At 45.6% G+C, this 15,931-nt stretch overlaps 1 protein-coding gene across 2 annotated transcripts in view; it reads left to right on the top strand.

The window, feature by feature from the left end:
- The first annotated feature begins 490 nt into the window (after nucleotides 1-490).
- TF (transferrin) overlaps nucleotides 491-15,931 on the top strand; it is a 41,051-nt gene continuing 25,610 nt past the window's right edge. Inside the window, exons 1-9 of one of the 2 annotated variants that reach the window (XM_070466726.1) lie at nucleotides 491-629; nucleotides 2,572-2,741; nucleotides 9,738-9,846; nucleotides 10,603-10,779; nucleotides 11,636-11,783; nucleotides 12,565-12,620; nucleotides 13,108-13,286; nucleotides 13,973-14,150; nucleotides 15,523-15,674. In XM_070466726.1, the coding sequence (XP_070322827.1) occupies nucleotides 587-629; nucleotides 2,572-2,741; nucleotides 9,738-9,846; nucleotides 10,603-10,779; nucleotides 11,636-11,783; nucleotides 12,565-12,620; nucleotides 13,108-13,286; nucleotides 13,973-14,150; nucleotides 15,523-15,674 (1,212 nt within the window). In that variant the 5' untranslated portion in view covers nucleotides 491-586. The remainder of the gene's footprint in view (nucleotides 630-2,571; nucleotides 2,742-9,737; nucleotides 9,847-10,602; nucleotides 10,780-11,635; nucleotides 11,784-12,564; nucleotides 12,621-13,107; nucleotides 13,287-13,972; nucleotides 14,151-15,522; nucleotides 15,675-15,931) is intronic. The other variant, XM_070466725.1, reaches the window with a different exon arrangement.

Below are 15,931 nucleotides of genomic sequence, written 5' to 3'. Positions count from 1 at the left end.
TCCTTGGGGTTTTAAGGGCCCAAGAAGGAGCAGGGTTTCTGGATATACCTGGAAACAAGTGAAAAAGGATGAATCTGTTGTCTTTGACTTGTGATCAGCTTATTCTCTCACACCCTCTCTCAGGAAGGTCTCTCTGCCTGTCTTCCACCTATTCTAGTCCGCCTTTGGGGCAGTCGGCTTCCCTCCTCTATGGAATGAACACAGAGATTGATTGAGGACCAGTTCTGGCTCCCCAGGATTCAGAAGCAGAGCCACCCCCCACACCAGCCGGCTGCAGCTCTGCTCCTGGTACAGAGCAAGCACACATTAACAACGGGCTGATTTGTCTTTCATTCCCTTCCAATCAGCACTTTTTTGTTGGATTCCACCCACGGGTCTGTTCCAGAGGTCAGGAAATGTGATCAGCCTGGGCGCGGAATGAAGGGGGAGGGATGAGGGGCGATTGGGCAACCGGGCTGAGCAAACACAAGGGGTCAAGGATTGTGCTCGGCCAGCCCCGCGGGAGATATAGGGGCGCCGGGCGCAGAGAGGCAACGCAGAAGCCGGTCGGTCTGTGCTCTGCGCTCCGCGTCACAGACCGGGGAAGATGAGGCCCGCTGTCCGCGCTCTGTTAGCCTGCGCGGTTCTGGGTGAGTGTGGCCGCTGGGAAGGCCCTCAACGTCGCCGGCCCTGGCGCCCCCTGCGTCTCGGAGCCCCCTGCACCTTCCCTGGGCTCCGCGCTGGAGCTGGAAGCCTGGGACCTTTCCTTCGCTTCTCCCCTCCGCACCCTCGCACCTGCTTCAGCACTGCCTCGGGGACAGCTCTGCGCCTGCGCGCACCTTCCGGACTTGCTGGTGCCTCTACCACCTTTTCACTCTCTCCTTCCTTTCTCCTCGTACCCAGTAAATCTCGTGGTAGCGGAATACAGTAAATTAGGGCGCTCCCATCCAGGTTTATCAAATCCCTTTGTTGCGGCCTCAAATAAGTCCAAACTGCTTAGGATGGCCATCAAGGCCTTCCCATAGCTGGTCCCACCCCCACTGACAGTCTGATGTCCCATGGGTGCCCTTGGTGCTGACCGTGCCTCACTAATGAGACAGGTCTGTCGAAGGGTCCCGAGCATGGGGTTTGAAGCCAAACCTTGAAGGGTAGTGTAGCTTGGCCTGGGAGGGTCCCATGGAAGTAAGTAAGGCCACAGATCCAGGCACTGGTGGAGTGGACCTTGCTACACACATCTGTGTTTCGCAGCTTGTAGCTGTTGGGCCCGCTTTGTCCTCTAACTTCTGCTGGCCACTCGTGGTGCCTTTATCTTACCTTTGGAGCCTTCTGTGTTTAGTTACTTGACTCTATTGAAAAAGTTAGCCCTTGAGAGTCCACCCACTTTACTCACCTTTACCCTCCCCCCTCCCAACCTCAGAGGATCTCACAAGGCTGTGGAAGGTAAATGCATGACTGAGGACAAACACCTGTCTTTGGGACCTCAGGAGGGATGGTTTGGGGAGGGTCTGGAGGAGTGGTTTTGGGGAAGTCTGCCACTGACCCCTTGTTGCCTGGTTCGATACCCCATGGGTGGAGCTGGGGTCAAGGGTGATTGGGGAGTAAATTTCCTGTGGCTCCTCTTTTTCTATCCTGGAGAACCATTCCCTCCCCATCTCCTGCTTTGTGCATCATAGATATTTATCAGCTTTGAGTTAGCCCTGTGCTGTTGATCCATAGAGTGGAGATGACAGAGGGCTTTGGGGAGAGTGCCAAATGCTCATATCATGGGAACAACACATCTGCAGCCATGGTGATTGATTTTCACAGACACAGCTGGCTTTAGCTTCTCCTAGTGACAGTTCAAAGGCCTAATTGTGGAAATTGAAGGAGGGGTCATTGGAAACAGAGAAACGTTGACTATGTAGAGTTTCTAGTTTTTCCTAAAACAGAGGATGACAGATGAGCATCGCAGGCAAATTCATTGCCTCATCAATCATTTACCCCTTTCTTCTGGCCAAGCAGATGGAAAACAACTCAGAATGTTATCTTCTTTTGTTATCTGGGCAGAGACCAAAGTCTGGAGACCTGATTTCTAGACCACTTAGCTATTAAGAGGCTAGGTAACCTTGGATAAAGCATCACTCTTTAGTATCTAAAGCACTCTAAAGCATCTTTTCTGAAAGATACTAATTACTAGAAAATGTGATTCCTACCCTGCTGGCTTCCCAGAGTTATAGCATTGAACCAACAGCTTGATATAATTAAAAATCCCCCGTGTATGTGGAAGCTTGTATTCCAAGGCAGGCCACATGTCATGAGGTGAAAGGAGGCTCAGAGAACACAGAGGAGCAGGTTGTTGTCGCCAATTGAGAGCTAACGGTCAAGCCAGCATCCCTCTGATCAGCACATGCTGGTCAGTGGGAAACTAAGAGGCCATTAGGATACTTGTCACTTGTCTCCAGACTCAGAAAGCAGTGGAACCTCTGCCCTTGTTGTTCATGGACAGGAGTGGGGTGAACAGGAGAGAATGGAGAGGAAGTAGCCTCCATGACCCTCCAGAGGCTGCTGCTGTCCTTCCCACTGACACAGGGTCCTCTGGCCTCTCTCCCCTAGGGCTGTGTCTGGCGGACCCCGAGAGAACTGTGAGATGGTGCACAATTTCAACTCATGAGGCCAGTAAGTGTGCCAGTTTTCGTGAAAACATGCTTCGTGTCTTTGAGACTGGTCCTTTTGTCTCCTGTGTGAAGAAAACCTCACACATGGATTGCATCAAGGCTATCATGGTAAGTCACTGCCGCTTAAAAGAGAGTGGAAGAAAATCCATTCTTTCTCTTCCCTGTCATTTGGAATGATTCTGTACTCACAGGTAGGGGACTGGTGTGCGGAACAGTCAGCCCCTGGTGCTAGTAAAATCATTTTAGAACTGAAAATAGAAGCAGTCATCTTTAATGGCTTAAAGGAAAATATAGCATACTCTAAAAGGGGACTATTTTTGACCCACTAAGTTCTCTGAAGTCAGAGAAGAAATCCATGCTCTCAAAATGACCATGTAACACTATTTTGGAGGTTCCTGATGCATCAAAAGAAGTAGATGAATGATACACACAAAGAAGAGGAATACATTGTCGTGATTGAAGATTATGGCTGATCCTTTTGTTCTAGGTTTTCCAAAATACTTGTTCAACATTGTTCCTACTCATCTGAACATGGGTCAGACCCTATGCTGGGCAATGGGGCTGTAGCGGTGACTTTAAGCACACATGGTCCTGATTCTTGAGTAGCTTACAGTCCAGTCAGGAGAGAAGAAAAACATGCAAACAAGTAGACATGAAATTTCAAATTATGTGATGTACAATGGAGGAAAAGAAACAGAACTTTCAGAGGAAACTTGTTCTGGTCTGGGTGTCAATGGCAATCTCTCTGAGAGGGAGCAATGAATCTGAGACCTCAGGGATAAGTATGGGTAAGCCTGCCAAAAGCTACAGGTTAAATATGTCAGGTAGTGAGCCAGAGCAGGTGCAAAGGGCCTGAGACAGGGGAGAGCTGGACTTGTTTGATTTTCTGTAGGGAAGCTAGGGTGACTGGAGCAGAGCAAGCAGGAGACTGGAAGGAGTTGGGGAGTATACATAGACTCAGTCAGATGGAGCATGATTAACTGAAGGAATCAGTGTTTTTGTATAAATAACTGGTCTGTTGTGTGTGTGTGTACTGAACCTCAGTTACTATCTAGGCTTAATTATAACTTTTGATTTATGACTTACTTTCAGATTTGGTATATGCATACCCCTCTTTGTTTTAAAATACATTAATAATATGAAATAATACTATCCACAAACCTACCAGAGATTCTCAAAACTTCACCATTGCCAGAAGCTGACTTTTAGGGCTACTGTGTGGCAGCATGGATTCTACAGGAACTTCATCACTTGGGGCAGTGTAACCCTCTGACCCTGCTTAGAACTATCCATGTATTTCCCTATCCAGTGCAAACAGAATCCCAAAACTTTCTTGCTTTTTATTTAGACTTGTATAGGTATTTGTGGATGATTGCATAGTTTTGCTTCTTAAAATATTTTATAAACACGTCATTACTATGTGTTGGCTTCTCATACTTGCTTTTTCCTCCTCAATGTTATACTAGGATTTCACCCATGTTGTTGAATACAGCTATTGTTCATTCATTTTCAGAGCTCTGCAAAAGTCCATTGTGTTAGTATACCACAATTTATTTTTTCTTTTCTGGTCATTAGGCATTTGGATTTTTTCTAGTTTTTTGTTATTCTAATCAGGGTTTGAGGAATATTTTTACACAAATCTCCTGGTACACAAGTATTACTAGTTTCTCTGTAATATATACATACAAACAGATTTTCTGTGCCATGGGATGTGTGAGTATTTGACTTCAAAAACAATGCCAAATGTATTTGGGTTTTTAAGCAAATGCAATGTGGTTATTCAAATTTCCACTGTCACCAGCCGTATATGAAAGAATAATCCATATAACTCTTGGTGAATTTGATATTTTATCATTATAAATTAATCACTGTCTCTGGCAGTGCTTTTTAACTAGTTTATTTTTCTGATATTAGCATACTACATTAACTTTCTTTTAACTAGGATTGTCCTTCTATGTCTCTTTCCATTCCTTTATTTTCAACTTTCTGTGTGATTATCCTTCAGATGTGTCTTATGAAAATGGTATGTTGCTGGGGATTTTGTTTATTAATGAAATCTGGTAATCTCATTTGTTTTGTGTGGTAAATTTAAACCATTAATAAATTATTGCTTTCATTAATGATAAATTTGTACTTATTTCTGTCATGTTACTTTTTGATTTCTCATAGTCCTCCTTTCCCCCATATTTCTGATTTTTAAAAATTGTTTGCACATGTGTGTGTTCATTTGGATTGTGTTCCCTTTATTCCACCTTTCCCCCATTGGAAGTAAATTTAAGCAATTTGTTTATATTCTTTAATGACATCCCTTAAATTTTTACTGTATAATTTCAGCTTAACAAGGTGTTAACAGTAAAATAATCAACCCCCACCTCTTTCTGAAACAGAAAGAGAACTCTGGACTATATTGATATTTTATGTCTGTCTTTTCTTAACTAACCCTGGAATGTAGATACTTCATGTATTTCTTGACAGTATACATACATATTATATAGCTAAGTATGTGTGTTATGCATGTGTAAGTTTGTTCAGTTCAGTTCAGTCACTCAGTCATGTCCGACTCTTTCCGACCCCACGGACTACAGCATGCCAGGCCTCCCTGTCCATCATCAACTCCCGGAGTTTACCCAAACGCGTGTCCATTGAGATGCCATCTCATCCTCTGTCGTCCCCTTCTCTTCCCGCCTTCAATCTTTCTCAGCATCAGGGTATTTTCCAAGGAGTCAGTTCTTCGCATCAGGTGGCCACAGTATTGGAGTTTCAGCTTCAACATCAGTCCTTCCAATGAATACCCAGGACTGATCTCCTTTAGGATGGACTGGTTGGATCTCCTTGCAGTCCAAGGGACTCTCAAGAGTCTTCTCCAACACCACAGTTCAAAAGCATCAATCCTTCAGTGCTCGGTTTTCTTTATAGTCCAACTCTCACATCCATACATGACTACTGGAAAAACCATAGCCTTGACTAGATGGACCTTTGTTGGCAAAGTAATGTCTCTGCTTTTTAATATGCTGTCTAGGTTAGTCATAACTTTCTTTCCAAGGAGCAAGCATCTTTTAATTTCACGGCTGCAATCACCATCTGCAGTGATTTGGAAGCCCCAAATATAAAGCCTGCCACTATTTCCACTGTTTCCCTGTCTATTTGCCATGAAGTCATGGGATCGGATGCCATGATCTCAGTTTTCTGAATGTTGAGCTTTAAGCCAACTTTTTTACTCCCCTCTTTCACTTTCATCAAGAGGCTCTTTAGTTCTTCTTCACTCTCTGTCATAAGGGTGGTGTCATCTGCATATCTGAGGTTATTGATATTTCTCCTGGAAATCTTGATTCCAGCTTGTGCTTCATCCAGCCCAGTGTTTCTCATGATGTACTCTGCATATAAGTTAAGTAAGCAGGGTGACAATATACAGCCTTTACGTACTCCTTTTCCTATTTGGAACCAGTCTGTTGTTCCAGTTCTAACTGTTGTCCATTTCTAACTGTTGCTTCCTGACCTGCATACAGGTTTCTCAAGAGGCAGGTCAGGTGGTCTGGTATTCCCATCTCTTTAAGAATTTTCCATGGTTTGTTGTGATCCACACAGTCAAAGGTTTTGGCAGAGCCAATAAGGCAGAAATAGATGTTTTTTTGGAACCCTCTTGCTTTTTTGATGATCCAGCAGATGTTGGCAATTTGATCTCTGGTTCCTCTGCCTTTTCTAAATCCAGCTTGAACATTTGGAAGTTCATGGTTCACATATTGTTGAAGCCCGTCTTGGAGAATTTTGAGCATTACTTTACCTAGTGTGTGAGATGAGTGCAATTGTGTGATAGTTGAACATTCTTTGGCATCGCCTTTCTTTGCGACTGGAGTGAAAGCTGACCATTTCCAGTCCTGTGGCCACTGCTGAATTTTCCAAATTTGCTGGCATTTTGAGTGCAGCACTTTCACAGCATCATCAGTGTAAGTTTGTGTATGTGCCCAAAAGTTCAGAAAGAGGGAGGAAGACACAGAGAAAAATTTGGATTTATCTACATTTTTGCCATTTAATCTATTTACCATTTCTTCTTCTTTTTTTTTTAAGCTTTAAAAAAAATTCGGCTATGGTGTGTGACTTGTGGGATCTCAGTTCCCCAACCAGGGATTGGGGCTTCCCTGGTGGCTCAGTGGTAAAGAATCTGCCTGCCAATTCAGGAGATGCAAGTTTGAGCTCTGAGTGGGGAAGATCCCCTGGAGAAGGAAATGGCAATCCAGTCCAGTATTCTTTCCTGGAAAATTCCATGTACAGAGGAGCCTGGCGGGCTGTAGCTGTTCATGGGGTCAAAAAGAGTCGAACATGATTTAGCAATGAAAACAACAAAACCAGGAATGGAACTCAGGTCATGACGGTGAAAGGGCCAAATCCTAACCACTAGACCACCAGGGAACTTGCTACTATTCCTTCTTATATTTCTAATCATCCTTCTGGGATGTTTGCTTTTGAAATGTGTTCTTTTGGTGGTACTTTAGAGTCAATTTCTTGGTATTAAACTCTCTCTGTTGCTTGCTTGTTTTCTCTGCAAATGCCAGTCTCCCCTTTATTCTTGAATGGTAATTTTGCTGAATGTATAATTCTAGTTTGATGTTTTTACACTATTTTAAAATATTTCCATTGTTTCCTGACTTCCATTGTACTCATTGAGAAGTCTGGTATCATCCTGTTTCTCCTTTAATCATCTCACTGGATAACTTTTCGAGTCCTTGGTTGATGATGTTCCCTAGATTCACTATGATATTTCCAGTTGTGGGAATCTTGGTACTTATCTTGCTTAGAGTATGTTGGATCTGTGGAATCATGTCTTTCAGGAGGTCTGGAAAAGTACTGCCTTTCTTCTGTTTCTTTCTTTTTTTAATTCTAAAATTCCAAGAAGACACATGTTAGGCTTTCTTTAATCTAGCTTCCATATCTTTTAATCCCTCTTTCATAGCTTCTGTCTCTGTCCCTCTTTTTGGCACAGATGGGCACCAAATTCATCCAAAATGAGTTATTCAGATATAACTTTCAGTTCCCTAATTCTCAATTTTAATCTGTTTTATCAACTTATTGCCTATTCATTCACTTTTCAAATTTCAATGGTTACATTTTTTACTTCCAGAAGTATGAGTTAATTTTTCTTTTTATTCCTGATAATCTCATTTTCTATGCTTATCTCTGTGATTATGGCCTTCAGTTTGTACATAAAGCACATATATAGCTCTTCTCCATTGTTTCTGACCATTCCAAACTCCACAGTCCTTGTGGGCCAACTCTGCTGCTCCTGTTGATGCCCATGCATCGTGGCTTCCCTTCTTTTGGGTTTGGTTATCTGCACTTGGGAAGTCATGCTTGATGTTAATCCTCCACCTTCCTGGGGGTTCAGGTTCCCTGGCCCTCGTGGAGTTAGGGCCACATGAGTTAGGCCTTGGCTTCTTGATTTCTGAGCCCCCAAGGCCCCAGTGATTCCTGCCCAAGATACTGGTGTCTGGGCCTAGAAAGCCCCAACCTGACAGCTTTAAGAAAACCTCTGGTTTTTTTTACTCATTTATTTTTATTCTGTGGTGGGTGGGGTGGGTGAGGAAAGTCTCTGGAGGTTTCACCTACCTTTGGGATACCAAGAAAGCCATAAAGATTGCTTCATATAAGGGGTCTAGTTGTGGAATAAAAGAGCCCTTCACCAACATGCATGTGTTTAATGGTACTGAAATGTACATTTAAAAATGGTTAAATGATAAGCTTTATGTTACATTATTTTATTACAATAAAACAACAAAAACAACTCCAACCATTGAAAGAAAAGTTTCAGCTAGACAAATATATATTTTGGCTTACATTATTATTTTATTTCACTTTTAAATACTATTTTCTTCTTGTTTACCTATAACATGATGCAGACTGTGGAGCTACAGTTTCTCCTTTGTAATTTAATTCATAAGAACTATTTATTTATGGAGTACTAGCAAGGAATTCAAGAAAAGTCATTTTGATTAAAGATGTTTGAAGCAATAAAAATATGTTATGAAGTGTCTATATAAAGATGGTGCATCTCACTTTGAGAGAAAATAAATTCTAGACCTAGTGGGATGGTATCTGTAATACTTCAAATGAAATATTGGTTTAAAGAAGAGAATTTGTAAAAGCAAAAACTAAAAACAAAACAAAGCAAAAAAAACAAAACAAAACAAAGCAAAACAAAACCCAGAAAGTAACAGTGTAATGGAAGAAATAAACCCACACTGTGTGGATTCAAATCCTAGCTATATGACTTACTTGTTATGGGGTCTGGGGAGGTGATTTAAACTTTCTCTGCCTCTATTTTTTAGTGTGTAAGATGGAGCTGAGTTGGACAATAATGTCTGAGTAGTTGATTAAATGAACAGTCAGCCATAATGGAACTAAACACTCATTAATGCTCATAATGAGCATTAAACAGTCAGCTTAGAGTATAAGCATGAAGTTAAAGCCAGAGAAAGCTCCGGTCCCTGAACAAAAGACTCCTCTGGTTATATGGACCCAGGACAGGAAGGAAAAGTACTGAGTACTGAACTGCAGTGGGGAAGGATGTCTTCACGTCTCCTCTTCTCCACTGAAAGTTCTCCACAGAGACATCTGAGGACAATCTCAGCAGAAGGCCCAAGATAAAGAGGTTGGACCTGAACTTGAAATATAAATATGTGCAAAATCATGGCTAGGCAGAGAGACTGGAGTCCTTGACTGCAGCTCCTTCAGAGCCTGTAGTGAATGGACTGTGCACCCAGTCTGGTGTTGGAGCTTTCCCCCAAGAGGCCTGCTGGCAAAGCCTCTGTAAGTTAGGTCAATTTTGAAAATCACAATAGTTTTCTGGGCCAGTAGCTGGACTCCTCACCAGGAAAAAGAGAAAAATGATTCATTCCATCTTTGCAGGAATAAGGAAAATGATGGCCAAAACCTCTCACCAGGGAAGCAGAGTTAACTGAAGCCCGTGGTGTTACACAAGGTCTGAGCAAGCTGAGGGTTCATCTGGCCTCAGATCTGAGAAGCACTACCAGTCACTTCCACATACCCAAGTATAGGTGGGCCTTTCTTGGAAGTAAGGGCTTCACTGAACTCTGGTCTGTTCTCTTTCAGAATAACGAAGCAGATGCTGTGACACTGGATGGAGGTTTGGTGTATGAGGCAGGCCTGAAGCCCAACAACCTGAAGCCTGTAGTGGCAGAGTTCCATGGGACAAAAGAGAGTAAGTTCTCCCTCAGACCCAGAAAGTAATTAGTAGCCCTTGATCTCTCCTGGTAGATACTGGGTCTTGTCTCATTCAGGCAGGTAATGGAGATTAGCTACTTATGAGCTTTCCCCATTGGGGAGTGAGTGGGGAATGAGGGGCCCTGTCAACAACCATAGATACAACTCAAGGTCTCTGGGAGCTTTGGGCTAGTTGAGGACTGGTGCTCATGATGCTGACCTCCTAGGCAGGCTGTGTACAATGAACTGAACCATTGGGGTTTAGAATAAAGAGGAATTCTCCAAGAACCACATGCAGGGGAGGGACTACACAGGAGCAGGTACCTGGAGCCCCCACAGCCTTGGATCTCATCTGAGAGCAACTCAACTGTTCCTGGGTCTGTGTGAGGAACAAAAATACTAAGAGGAAAGTTAGCAATGTGGCCTCTCACAGTTTCAGCTTCCAGGGGGAGACTCGTTTGGTAGGTACAGGCAGACACTCCCTGCAAGGCCAAGGTAGGCAAGAGCATTGGGGCATGTGTGCACATAGCTTCCTTGAACCTGGGTGTGCCTGGAGGGTTAATACAAATGTCTCTTCTGTGGTCCCTCCTTTCCCCTGTAAGCCTAGGAAGGCTTTTCCAGTCCTCTTTAGGACCCAATCCATCATAAATGTTACCTCTGGGTAACCCTGCCCTGCTCAGGAGCCCAGTAGTAATGAACAGTGCTTCTCTGGTGGGCCGTTTGAGAGTCTTTCATCCACACTGTCCCTTCGCAGACCCGCAAACTTTCTATTATGCTGTGGCGGTGGTGAAGAAGGGCACTGAATTCAACCTGAATGAGCTCAAAGGCAAGAAGTCCTGCCACACAGGCCTCGGCAGGTCCGCTGGGTGGAACATCCCCATGGGCAAACTTTATAAGCAATTGCCTGATCCACAGGAATCTATTCAGAGAGGTAAGTGGGCAGGAGGGTGAGCACCCTCAGCAGGAATCTCTTCTTCAGATGCCCACACGGGCCACACTGGCATCACTCAGACATGGTCAGGCGATGATGTGTGATGGCTCTGGGAGTGGACGTGGGAGATTAACCTGCTTTAAATGGGCAAATCTGCTGCATTAGCAGCTATTGTGGGCTGTCACGAGTCCTTTTTTCCTCGAAGCTCCTGACACCCCACCAGAGGCTGTCCTGAGGAACTGGGGGAAGGGAATGGAGGGCTTCATTCAGGCTCCTGGGCCCTTTGTCCACTTCCCTGGGGTGCTTTCATGTCTGTGGCTGATGATTTCCCCATTCAGCTGGAGTTTCCTAATGGCCATCTGCTGGCTATGAACTTGGCCTACACCTCTCCGGGTGGGTCCTCCATCTGGTCTTGGAGGCCAAGTCCAGAGGGACACATAGGCCTATGCCAGTCTGGTTTTTGGGGAGGCGGGAGGAGGGAAGGGGTTAAATATGCCTCTTTTTGAAAAGCTTTAGTCTTAAAGAGAGGCTTCTCAGGTGGCCCTAGTGGTAAAGAAGCTGCCTGCTAATGCAGGAGACTCAAGAGACATGGGTTGAATCCCTGGGTCGGGAAGATCCCCTGGAGGAGGAAATGGCAACCCATTCCACTACTCTTGCCTGGGAAGTCCCATGAAGAGAGGAGCCTGTCAGGTTACCATCCATGGGATTGGTGCAAACACGCATTCATAAAGGCAAACTGTAACTGTGGGGATGCTGGTTTTGCTTGGATCTCTCTTGTGAGCCTGAACTGGGAGCTGAAGTTGCCCCTGGCCAGGCTGGCTCATGCCCTGTGTTTCTGTGTCTCTGTGTTGAGCAGCTGCGGCCAACTTCTTCTCGGGCAGCTGTGTCCCCTGTGCGGATCAGTCATCATTTCCCAAACTGTGTCAACTGTGTGCGGGGAAAGGGACAGACAAGTGTGCCTGCTCCAACCACGAACCATACTTCGGCTACTCAGGGGCCTTTAAGTGAGTGAGACCGGCTGCTTCTCCATCCTGGTTCCTAAGTGTCCAGTGTCTTCAGGCTGGGGGGCTTCCCTGACCCGTAGCACCAGCCTGCAAAGGGGCATCCAGGGTACCTAATCCCCTCCCAGGAACTCAGTGACACAGCTGGGACTCTCCAGGCCAGGCCAGGGCACACTCTCTTCATGTGACGTTGACAAGGAAGCCCCCTCCTGGGACCCTTTCTGTCTCCCCAGAGTTTTCTCACTGGACTAGGCAGAGCCAGAAGCAACAGGCACTGCCCTGGTGCCCAGGGTGCTCCGTGGTGACGGCCCTCTGCTCTCCATGGCAACAGTGTCACCTGCTCAGTGCACTGGCCTCTCTCCTGCCTTCTTTCTCTGTCCCTGCCCAGGCAGCTCGTGTGGCTGATTTCTTGGTCCCTCTTCTCGCTTGGTTATATCCTAAAGTTTTAGAGCAAGCGAAGGGCACCTTTCCTCTCTCAAGATACACTATGCCTTTATCCTTCACCAGAAGTTTGAAAGCACTTTTCACTATTGAAATATCTTCAATACCTTTCTGATGCTTTGGGGCACATGGTGATAGCCCTCCAGTTCCTGGGAGCTCACCCCACATCTCCATGGTGCCCTGGGGATCAGCTCCCCATGGTGCTTCCTCAGCTGTGGGCCTGCACAGAGGCTTCCCCCAGGTCCTACCCTTGTCCCAAGGCTGGACGGTGTGGTCAGACACTGGTGCCTGAGGAGAAGGGCCTGCCCTTCAAGAATCTCCCTAATGTGTCTCCTCTCCACAGGTGTCTGACGGAGGGCGGTGGGGACGTGGCCTTTGTCAAGCACTCAACGGTATTGGGTAGGTGATAGGAAAAGAATCTATAGACCCTTCAAGCAGAGGGCCTTCCTTTTCTTTGTCTTTATGCTCAGGTGTCAGACGTTGGCACAGTGTGTTCCTCCTTTCTCAATGCTGGGATGTTCACCTATGAGGAGGTGTGTGCCCATAGGGTCCCCATCTGGGCTCCTGGGTCTCATCCTATCATCCAGCTTACTGAATACCAGGCCAGTGTTGCAATAGCAAAGGATCAGGAGCAGGTCTGGCTGACCTTGTCCTGTAGTCGGCCTGCTGAGATGAAATTTCTTGTGGGGTGTGGGCAGTCACCCCTGCACTGGGCATCAGAAGCTTCTCGACCTGTAACTGCCAATGGGATCTTGAGCAAGTCAGTTTCCTTCTGGCCTTCACTGTTTGCTCTTGGCTTCTCAGCTCACATAGTTCTTGATTCAGTGAGGTTGCATGGGAGAGGAGGGGGCACCTGCCATCGACCTATGTGGGCTTCCCTCCCCAGACAACCTGCCTAACCCAGACGACAGGAAAAACTATGAGCTGCTCTGCGGGGACAACTCCCGGAAGCCTGTAGATGATTACCATGAATGCTACTTGGCAAAGGTCCCTTCCCATGCGGTTGTGGCTCGAACCGTGGGCGGCAAGGAGGATGTGATCTGGGAACTTCTCAATCACGCCCAGGTATCAAATCCCCTGTCTTCTCTCCTGCGTAGCAGTCCCTGGTTGGATTTGGGGCATTTCCTTCACTCCCTCTCAGCCACTGTGGAAGTCATTCTGTGTTCAGGACATAGCAGGGACCATGCCACACACCATCCACTTGCATGCAGACACCCACCCAGTAAAACCTTCTTGGAATTGCACATAGCCTAGTCCTGCATTGTCATCTGCCAGACCCTTACATTCTGGGTTAGTGATATGAAGCTGTTCCTTCTTGCTCTCTTTCATTTCTCTTCCATTGGAAAGGAAATGGTCTCTTTTCCAAGTCCCTCAGCCTGACAGAAAGGGAGTTGCACATACAGCCAGCCTTCCTTTCCCAGAGCAGCAAAATGCCAGAACCGAGCCATTTTCTCTTGTCCAGACCTCCCATCTGTCCATCAAGGCAATCACACAGCCTCTGAAGTTGAGTTTCTTACACCCAGTGAGCTATCATCCAGCTAGAGAGACAGGCATAGAAAAAAGTTCAGAGTATCAGATATTTGTTAAATGGCCCAAAAGGGCTGTGAATGGAGAAGGTGCTGGGTGGGAAACAGCAGGTCTGACTGCCCTCTCTCCTCGTATCTTGAAAATTTCACAGTTTTAATCTTTGGCCCATTTTGCAGCACCCCTTGTTGCTGTAGCCATTCAGATATGTGTTTTACTACAAACAGGAACATTTTGGCAAAGATAAACCAGACAACTTCCAACTCTTCCAATCCCCTCATGGGAAGGACCTGCTATTTAAGGACTCCGCTGATGGGTTTTTAAAGATTCCTTCTAAGATGGATTTCGAGCTGTACTTGGGATATGAATATGTCACTGCTCTTCAGAATCTTAGAGAAAGTAAACGTAAGTATTTGGAAAGGACCATGTGGCTCTAGGAGTCTGGAAACCTGGTGATGGTGGGGACTAGAGATTAGAGTCTTTCCAGGTACTAAACACCTGTCCCAACCATCCTTCATTTGCCCTGCCTGTCCAGCCCAGTGTTAGATGGATGCTAAATGACTTTGGCCATCATGAGATGGACCTGGACATCACCAAAGGACATTAAAGGAAATTCACACTTAAAATGATTTTTATCAGAAACTCTCTGGAGGCCAAGTAGTTAAGATTCTGTGTTTTTACCACAGAGAGCCCAAGTTCGATCCCTGGTCAGGGAACTAAGATCCCACAAGCCACAAGGCAGGCCCCCCACCCAAAAAGAAGATTTGTATTGATGCCAGTATTTCTTCCCTTGTATAAGCCAGGGCTCCCCTACCCACTTAATGAAGCCAATTAGTCTGGTACAAAGTAAGTCAAATAGAATGAAACTGCTACAAACAAGCACATCTGCAGCCAGTGCTGTGGTCACCATGTACCTTGGTGAAGCTGGAGCTTTAGACAGGTCAGTCCTTCTCCTGAATTATTTCCTTGGGTCATTAGAGATGTGTTTGAGCACTCAGTTATTCAACAGACATGTATTGACCATCTACTATTAATAGCTATAAACTATGTAACATGCTGGGCATATAATGGTGAGGCAAAAATGTATTAGATTGTGTTGTCACAGAACTTTCAGACCAGTGGGGAAGACAAATGTTGAAGGAATAGTCACTCCACTGAATGATCAATTGAAATGAGAGACTTCTTCAGCAGAAAGAAAACAAAAACCCAGAACAAAATATCACAGCTCTACAAGAGTGCGAAAACAAAGGTAAACAGGTCCAAGAATTGAGGTAAAGCTTCCCTGAGAAAATGCCTCTTGAGCCAGTCTGAAAGTTGGGTAGGTGTTTGTTTATTCAGTAAACATTTATTGCGCTGACCATGAGCCTGGCATTAAGGGTGCCATGGAGGACAAGACAGGCATGGCCCTCGCCCTAGCCAAGCTTATGTTCTCCTGCAGGGAACAGATGGTAAACAATGAATAAATATACAACACCTGCTCAGATGGTTAAGTGCTATTTCTAAATGAGGGGAAAATAACCTCAGCCTGAAGTGATAGAGTGCCTTGGAGTTGGGAGGAGAGTGGACTTCACAGAAGAAGTCATTTTAAGTTAAATCTAAATGATAAGAAGCCAGCCAAGAGACTGTCATTGCCTTTAATTTCTAAGAGATTAATTCCTTGAATGGAATCTGTTTGTGTATTGCTAAAAAATCCCAGCATCTTCCTGAAGACAGCAGCAAAGCCAGCAAACCACATCTGGGCCTCTTTTCATCACTGGTTTTCTTGCTTATGTCCTAGCCCCGGACACCTCAAAGGATGAGTGCAAGGTGAAGTGGTGTGCAATTGGTCACCACGAGAGGACAAAGTGTGATCGGTGGAGTGGGTTCAGTGTCGGGGCAATAGAGTGTGAAACAGCAGAAAACACTGAAGAGTGCATCGCCAAGATCATGGTACGTCCCTCCTGCCTCCACAGGGCAGCGTGCCTGCCACTGCTGCCTACCTGTCCCCAAGGCTGAGTGAGTGTTCCTGGGAATTATACAAAAAGCAGGGTTCCCGGAAACCTCACCTTCAGTGTGAGGACACCCTCAGTGTGGGGGACCTCAATGTGAGGTCCCCGCAGGGTCCTCAGGACCTTTGAACTTGTGAATCTGAAGGGCTCCGGAGGGCTTATTTCCTCCTAGTGTCAGCACTCACTGGAGGGCAATCT

The sequence above is a fragment of the Odocoileus virginianus genome, chromosome 4 (genome assembly GCF_023699985.2).
Source record: "Odocoileus virginianus isolate 20LAN1187 ecotype Illinois chromosome 4, Ovbor_1.2, whole genome shotgun sequence".
In the NCBI taxonomy this organism is placed as follows: domain Eukaryota; kingdom Metazoa; phylum Chordata; class Mammalia; order Artiodactyla; family Cervidae; genus Odocoileus; species Odocoileus virginianus.
The sequence above is the reverse complement of the archived record's forward strand: the minus strand, read 5'-3'. Positions and strand labels throughout refer to the sequence as shown.